General features: G+C 32.6%; 1 protein-coding gene across 1 annotated transcript; it reads right to left on the bottom strand.

Moving 5' to 3' along the window:
* Positions 1–1,016: 1,016 nt before the first annotated feature.
* On the bottom strand, positions 1,017–9,117 carry LOC132723434 (uncharacterized). The gene is made up of 4 exons (XM_060708161.1): positions 9,084–9,117; positions 6,814–7,428; positions 3,989–4,174; positions 1,017–1,842 (listed from the first exon to the last, which is right to left on the bottom strand). The coding sequence occupies exons 2-4, from the start codon at positions 6,971–6,973 to the stop codon at positions 1,625–1,627; spliced, it is 564 nt and encodes a 187-aa protein (XP_060564144.1). The 5' UTR covers positions 6,974–7,428; positions 9,084–9,117; the 3' UTR covers positions 1,017–1,624.
* Positions 9,118–9,180: the final 63 nt, after the last annotated feature.

Raw genomic sequence — 9,180 nt, 5'->3', positions numbered from 1 at the left:
TAAATTTCCCCTTTAATGCCAAAATGTTAATCTGCTCTAAATACAAGGTTAAAACCCCTGTAAATCAAAATGGGTTAAAAACAAACCCTTTAAAAACACCCAAAAACTGCCAAATGGGACCCTTTAAAAATTTTCCTTCCCCGTGTTTTAAACCCAAAAAAAATACCCCTATCTGAAATTTAACTCAATCAACTCAAAAAATGCCAGGGTTGGCATACATGTACAGTTTAAAAAGTTGGTTTTAAAATTTTTAAAAGTTTCATGGGGCTTTTCCAAAAAAAATTCAGAATTTAAACTGAAAATTTTACCCTGATTTATGGGAAAATAGGACTCATTTCTTATCACCACTATTGTACCCCATTACAGACATAGTAAGTGTTATTTCAACATCATCATTTTGTATTGATTGTGAATGTCAAAAGCTAGATTCAACAGTCTATTTTCACCCTTTTCACTACATTGTTCTTTATAAAAGTTAGTTTTTAATTAAAATGTGTTGCTTTAAAGCTAATTCAGACAGGTTCTAAAGTGGGAATAAATATACAGGGATTTCTAGTGAAAATGATTGTCTAGCATAACTTATTATAGAATTAGAAATTAACAAATCTATTATCAAGCTTAGACTATTGTATTTGTTTTTGTTTATGACACAACTACCTTAGTAGTGACTCATGTAATGGGATATTCCACCTTCTTTCCATCTAAAATGCATAGATCCCTGACATGTCTATTTCTACTTATCAGATTAGTGTACACCAGAAGAATTTCACCACAACATAATTTGTTAACATTAGAAAAGAGCACATGACAATATTTATGGTTATATCTTTTGTTATTCAAAAAAAAGTTAGGATCTATCAATTGACTGAGATAGCATGACATTTACCTGTAAAACACATAAATTACGCGCAGTCTGGTCAGGATCCATGCTGTTCGCTATCAGTTTCTCTACTTGTAATAGGGTTTGTAAGCGAACAGCATGGATCCTGATCAGACTGCGCAGATGCGCAGATGGTCTCGATCCATGCTGGTCGCAAATGCACTATGTTGGTTTTGTCGTGACGCGGCTCATTTGTTGCCATTTGAAAAAGACTAGGATTAAACTTGTACCAGAAACAGTACAATGAACACAGACTCAGTTAATAACCACCTCCTTGATTCATTTTTAAAAATGTAACAAGAACCTTTACAAAATGACAAGTCATTAAATATCTGTTAAAAAGATTCTGGACAGGTTATATGACCTAATATAAATAGTTCTTTGCATATATAACATGTGCCAGCAGGCAAGGGTTATATTACAATCAATCATTTATATAAGTATGGCCATATAACATGTCAAGAGTCTTTATAACCAATTTATTATATTGCAGTCAATCATTTATATAATTATGATCATATATTTTGTAAAGAGGTTTTATAACCAATTTATAATATTGCAGTCAGTCATTTATTTAATTATGGCCATATAACATGTCAAGAACCTTTATAACAAATTCAAAATACAGTTTAAGAACAAAATCAGATAACTTCATTAACACGATTATCCAATGAAAAGTGATGTTACAAACAATCAGTATCGTAAGATCCTACACACATTTATTATGCCCAGATATACCTTTCACTAGATATGGATAGTTTCTGCTTCAGATTCGTATGAAACTTGCGCGTCAGTGAAAAGTCTGTACGACTTATGTCTACCTCGAAGATATCCTTTCTTTGATGCCCAGCATATGATGGCTACAGTACCACATATACCTAGGAATGCTATACTGGTGGGTATGATTATAACAATAGCTGTCTTTGTCCCTGCAGTCTCACCAGTCTCTATTGTTCCTAACCCTGTAACAAAAAGTAGTTTCTGATACACACAAAACAAGTTTGATACAGGTACTCTTTTCGAGAAATATGTACTGAATAATTTCTGTTTTTATAATGCTTTTTTATGTGAATAATTGTCAACATCACATTATCTGTTGTCTGAATTAAGTAAAATCCTAAAAAAAAAACACTGAAATAATTCATGTGCACAATGAGGTTCAGATACATAGAGGATATTAAATGAGTGAACATACAGGTTAAGTACTGAATTTATGAAACACTTTGATTTAAATGAAATTATGCCAGCCTCTGGGGCACATTAAATTATATTATTTCTTTCATAGAGTTTGATTCAATAATGAAAGTTTATTAATAAAATTATCACATATGGAAATACCAAATCTTAACAGTAAAAAGGAGTCTTTCTTTTTTTCATTGACACACTTAAAGTATAACGCTAACATTTAGCACGCCGCTATGGTTTAATTCTATGTTGTATAACGCAAATGACATCATGTCAAAACCGCCATGGAACACTGTTTTTACAGAGTCACAAAAACAGCACAAATATGAGAAAAATGTCATTCTTTATAAACAAAGTTACATGTATAGATGGCTAATAAAAACCTTTTTTTTCATTTTCTTGTTACCTCCCTTTACATACATGGCTTATCTTCAACTTTTTTTTTTAATTTAAAAGCATTATATATTTACTTTCAAACTTTGCAGATTATCTATCTGTATGAAAGAGTAAAATATTCTTTCATATTACACATCCAATACGTATATCCAGACGTGATTTGTTTCTGTTTGGAATTTTTTGTAATATTGCCACTGAAGTACAATTTGGAGTTATTAGGAAACAAAATATTATTGCTTCAGCCATTAGTAATGGAGTTTTTTATATGGGAACAGTATCAAAGAGTCTTAAAGGAACTTCACTCAGGTGCCACCAAGTTTTGGGGAAGGCGCCCTAGCCCTTTTTGTGGGGAAAAATGCATGATTTTCACACTTTTGGGGAAAACATAATATTTTCACACATTTTAGGGGAATATCATAATCTATTTGCATATCTTCCTCCAATCACATTTAAGATCTACTATAGTACTAAGCTTTCTGTCCAACATGAGTTAATGGCATTTTTTACAGATCAATTTATTGCTCCTTTATATTAACTCATATTTCCTAATTATAGAATTTTACGTAGGTCATGTGAGGGTTCTTGGTTTGATTCAGAGGGTACATTATTATCAGTTCCCACAGTATTTTTGGCACTGTTGTGCTAGGCTCGCCAATTCCGACAGTTGGGCATGTTGTGCTTTTGGACACATTGGCTTGCTAGGGGATACATGTATTGGATTCTGTTGCTCTTACAAGGTCATCAATTCATCCAATTTTTAATAAACAATTACAAACGTCACTCAATCGTATATTCTTTTTGTTCTGTGGCATTGTTTACATTAGCGACATCGTAAATCGGTCGCCGTATTGTCATAAAAAAATCACATGTGCACTAAAAAATAAGGCAGCAGGGTTTTCCCATGCTGTTTTTAGAACTTAGTTGCAAACTCAGACCGTTGCTCTGAGTTAACATCAATTGTATTAAATCAAGGTATCCCTCTATTTGAATTATTAGCTTTCATTGGACAAAACAACTATCTATTTTTAAACAAGAAAGTTTGTTTACAAGTTTTATTCTTCAGTTTGTCTTTTCTTTTAAAGAAATAAATACTACCATACTGAACACTTAATACCAAATAATTACTATACTGATTATTCTCCATAATATATATTGTTTGTTTGTTTTGGTTTTACGTAACAACGACACAAAATAGGTCTTATGGCAAGGTTCTAGCTTTACTGGTGGAGGAAGACCTCAGATGTCCTTTCGTACATTATTTCAGGCACGAACAGGTACCCCGAGTAAAACCACCAACATTCCGCAAGTCCCAGTAGGGATTCAAACCCAAAACGGTGAAGGGCAAATGCTTTAAAGTCTATTATCTTAACCACTCAAAAATGGGCACCTCTCCTGAATATATATAATTTTCATAACAGATAAACCACTCCAAAACAGGCACCCTTCCTCAATATATAAAATTTTCATAACAGATAGTTTTTTATCAGGCAAAAATGTACCTAAGTACATAAATATAAAGAAAAGTACCTTTATTCATATGGAACCATGCAAACGATGAATTGATCGGTTTTGTAAAGTTTCCTGTGAAATATGGCTGGTCCTGGCGTGTAAATGTTCCCGTTATTTCTAGTGGCTGATGTAGTGGAAATCTCACACCGGGCGTGTAGATCTTGGACAATGTAAACACTATCAAATGATTGTCTGGAGACGTCCCTGTCAGAGATAAATTAAAGATTACAAACCCTATTAAATTGAAAATGACTTATTTCTGGTAATTTTTAATAACCTTGAATATTTGTTTTAACAGATTTTGTTTTTTAAACAATGTATTATTCTAGAGTGTTATCTTCCACTATGGTGTCAGTACAGGTAATTCAGAAAATACCAACTTGGCAGCCTGCATGAATGCTTATCGGGATTCCTTCATAAGAAAAGATGTTACATAATTTAGACTGACATTATGCCCAGCCTTGGTGAGTGAATACGTGCAAGACAATATAAATTTACATATTTCCATAACTTGTTTCAATTTTGAAATTCACCTTGCATGAATAATAAATAAATCGAATTGCCCATAATTAGCTAATTTCTGTAAATATCCATTGGAATTAACATGTAACATTCAATTTATAAAAAGAGTGGGGCAATCTTTTTTACATTTAAGGCAAATTTTTATTTTATCTGAAACATTTTCAAATACCAACTTTTGGTCTGAATCACCATTATAGCAGATATATAGTCAACTCAGCTAAACTTGACAACGAAAAAATGAGCATAATGTCTCTTTGGTTACAATATTTTTCATAATCCAAATTTTTTTGTAAATTCATAAAGTTTTATAATCAGTAATCAAGTATAATGCAATATCACTGTAAATACACATTTCATACAGTGTATTATTTAATATACTTTAGCAGGGATTTATGGGATCAGGATCCTGCATCAATAAAAAGGCTTCTTGGATGAACAATGCATGGATATAAGGCTGGTGTCATAAATCTAGTCCAACATCATTTAAAGTTAAAAACCCTGACAGTTTACATTTTTTTTCATATATATTTGATAAAAATAGTAAACACTTTTGGAAATTAGTTGAATGACATCATAAATTATTTATTTGACCCCCACTATAATAAAAGGCTGAACCCCTTTAATTTAGGAACATGCATCCATTGGACCCCTCAAAAATTGAAAGTGAAATAAATCCCTGCTTTAGACTTATATTTTAAATACAGTTCATTTAGTAAGTTTGTATTTCCTTCAAAAAAAATATTAAAAGAAATATAATGTGAATAATGAAAATAATTTTAATTTATTACAATAATATTAACACCATTGAATGAAACAAACATTTAAATGATTTTACCATAATATTGACTAAAACAGACAAAAGATAACTTTTTTTTTGGGGGGGGGGGGGGGGGTATTAAGGGGTTCAGAAAGATTTTACCTTGTACCAATACAGTAGAGAACTAATATATTCGGATTCCATAAAATAATACCGCTAAATCAAATATAAATAAGACAAAAAAGAGCTAGAATACCATTGTATAAAAAGAAATAAACTATTATACCATTGAATGAAACAAGACAAAAATTGAACTACCATACCATTAAATGAAACATGACAGAAACTGAACTACCATTCCATTCAATGCAATGAATGAAACAAGACAAAAATGAACTACCATACCATTGAATGCAATAAGACAAAAATGAACTACCATACCATTGAATGAAACAAGACAGAAATGAACTACCATACCATTAAATGAAACAAGACAAAAACTGAACTACCATACCATACCATTCAATGCATTGAATGAAACAAGACAAAAATAAACTACCATACCATTGAATGAAACAAAACAAAAATGAAGTACCATACCATTGAATGAAACAAGACAAAAAATGAAGTACCATACCATTAAATGAAACAAGACAAAAAATGAACTACCATACCATTCAATGCAATGAATGAAACAAGACAAAAATAAAGTACCATACCATTGAATGAAACAAGACAAAAACTGAACTACCATACCATTCAATGCATTGAATGAAACAAGACAAAAATAAACCAGGTCTTCATATAAGCTTGCTATACACCAAGTTTGATAACAATATCTCATTCCTAACTCTAGTTATTGTCCGGAAACCATTTTTCTATTTTTAGTAACGGTGACCTTGACCTTGACCCCAGGGGGTCCAAATACAATAACAACCCAGGTCTTCATATAAGCTTGCTATACACCAAGTTTGATTACAATATCTCATTCCTAACTCAAGTTATTGTCCGGAAACCATTTTTCTATTTTTAGTAACCATGACCTTGACCTTGACCCCAGGGGGCCTAAATGCAATACCAACCCAGGTCTTCATATAAGCTTGCTATACGCAAAGTTTGATAACAATATCTCATTCCTAACTCTAGTTATTGTCCGGAAACCATTTTTCTATTTTTAGTAACGGTGACCTTGACCTTGACCCCAGGGGGTCCAAATGCAATACCAACCGGAGTTTCCACATAAGGTTGCTATATACCAAGTTTGATTACAATACCTCATTCCAAACTCTAGTTATCGTCCGGAAACCATGATGTGGACCGACCGACGGACCGACCGACCGACCGACCGACCGACCGACCGACAAGCTGACTCCTATATACCCCCCCTAAACTTTGTTTGTGGGGGTATAACTACCATACCATTGAATGAAGCAAAACAAAAATGAACTACCATACCATTGAATGAAACAAGACAAAAATGAACTACCATACCATTGAATGAAAGAAGACAAAAAATGAACTACCATACCATTGAATGAAACAAGACAAAAATGGACTACCATACCATTGAATTCCAGTACAGCACCATCAGCATCATACAGGAATGCCACCAATGTCCTCGGACTATCTGGATGCTTGTATCTCACTACAAAGTCAAACAAATATCTCACATCATTGAATGAATATTGACCCTCAAAATGATGCGTATGAATAAATATGTCCATCCATCTTGTGTCAAATGTCACTGGTATAAACTGGGTAGTTATATCTGCTCCTGTATTTTTGTTAGTACTTTCAACATGTCCTTTAGTGGTTACACCTCCTGGCCCTTCAGACTGCTTCTCTATCCCATCTGTAGCTTTGTTACTTGACTGTGTCACATTGTTTACCTCATCCTTGCTTTTCTGTGTAGTTACCTCATTATTTATTGGATTTTGTGTAGTTTCAATGACAGTCTTTTGAGATGTGATTATTGCTGGACTTGGTTTGTCAGTTGGGTTTTCAGTGATATTATCAGAGTTTGCTGATTGTGTGTCATTATCATCTGGTAGCTGATTCTCTGCAGTAGTGGCTGGTTCAGTAGTGTTGTCAGATGATGTATCTAGTTGAACTGTGGTTGGAGATCTTGTTGTCCCAGTCCTGTTGTTCTCAGTGGCAACTTCATCAGCAAGTGCTGAACCTACATAATTTATATACAATATATATAAATATAAGAAAGGAAACACCTAACATATTATGTACATTAATATTAATTTTACTAACATTGTTCAATATGTAAATTAATATCTTTAAAACTAAATATGCAGCTAATGCGTTAGCTTTAAAGATCCTGTATGTTATAATTGAGGTTGTATACCACACTTAAGTGAAATTTTATATATGTGTATAGAATAATGCTTATAAAACGATTTTCAAACATCGAAGAATATGTAAAATATGTACTGCGAATATTTTGTGCACATAAAATGTAATCTTTAAAATATATGCATTCATTTCTTATTGAAACATTTGACTAAAAACTTTTTAGAAATTAAGTTTCCTATTATCTCCCTTTATTAACATGAAATTTCAAATTCGGTGATATCTTTATAAATAATTTTTTTTGGAACTTACAATATTGATAAATCTTAATTTGAGCATCATATTTATTTTATAATATAAAACCATACAAAAATTGTGTTACAGGATCTTTAAAGCTGCATGCTTCCAGATGAGCCAAAATATTTCAATACAAGAGCGATCAGTAATCACATGTGTCGCCTCATAATGGCCAATTTTATGTTGGGACAAGTTTTGTGACAGACGGACAGACAGACAGACGGACAGTGCACAACTAGACTTGGTACTGATCATTACTGCAAAGTTTGAATAAAACTGCACCAGTAGTTTTTGAGGAGTAGTCTGGACAAGCTTTTGTGTATCTGGCAACACACAGAAAAAAAACACCTTTTTAACAAAGGGCCATAACTCAGCCAAAAATCATTCAACCGGAAAACCCGTGCAATATGCCCAAGGACTTGAGCTACAGATCAATCCTGTAAAGTTTCACTGAAATTGCATTAGTGGTATAAGAGAAGTAGTCCGGACAAACTTTAAAAATAAAAATTATTAAAGGGCCATAACTCTGACAAAAATCATTGAACCGGAAAATGCTGACAATATGCACAACTACACTTGGTACTGATCATTCCTGTAAAGTTTGGATGAAATTGCACCAGTAGTTTATGAGGAGTAGTCCGGACAAGTTTTGTGACGGACGCACGGACAGACAGACAGACGACGGAGAAGTGATCCCTATATGTCGCCACTACTCCGTAGAGGCGACACAAAAATCAAGCTTGAGAAAAATGTACTAAGATTTTAGGAAAAGTAAAAGATTCAAGTAATAATTGGCATGTAATAATTGAGTTATTGCTGATTTTTCAGTAATTATTGCTATATTTTTACTGTGTTGCTAATGCAGTAAGGACTAATTTTGCATATTTTGACATATTTTTGGTAAATTACCTGGAATGTACGTTGTAAGTGTCATTGATAATGTGCAAATTGCTTCCTTTTGGTTACTGCACAACTTTATACTTTAAAATTAATTTTCAAAGTTTTCATGAAAATCAGCATGAATCTGGAGGTGTGCTGCTTTAATATACAAGTACACTTGTAACAGTATATATATAACATTTTGTATTGATTTCACATCAGCCTAATTTTATCCATTAATTAACAAGTGTACATTCTTTAGATTATAATAATAAACATAATATAATACTTAACATTAGAACAAATTTATCCAATATAAAAGGAATAACAATTCTAGTTTTTCAAAAAAATTCATACCACAGGTAGCAAGAAGTATCAGGATAAATAATGCTCTGTGGACTAAGGTAAAAGCAGTGCCATTGTGCCAAACAGTTTGCAGTATATATGTGTATCT

The sequence above is a fragment of the Ruditapes philippinarum genome, unplaced genomic scaffold, assembly GCF_026571515.1.
Source record: "Ruditapes philippinarum isolate M1 unplaced genomic scaffold, ASM2657151v2 ctg6423_1_1_1_1, whole genome shotgun sequence".
In the NCBI taxonomy this organism is placed as follows: domain Eukaryota; kingdom Metazoa; phylum Mollusca; class Bivalvia; order Venerida; family Veneridae; genus Ruditapes; species Ruditapes philippinarum.
Note: the sequence above shows the minus strand (reverse complement) of the source record. Positions and strands in the feature narration are given on the sequence as shown.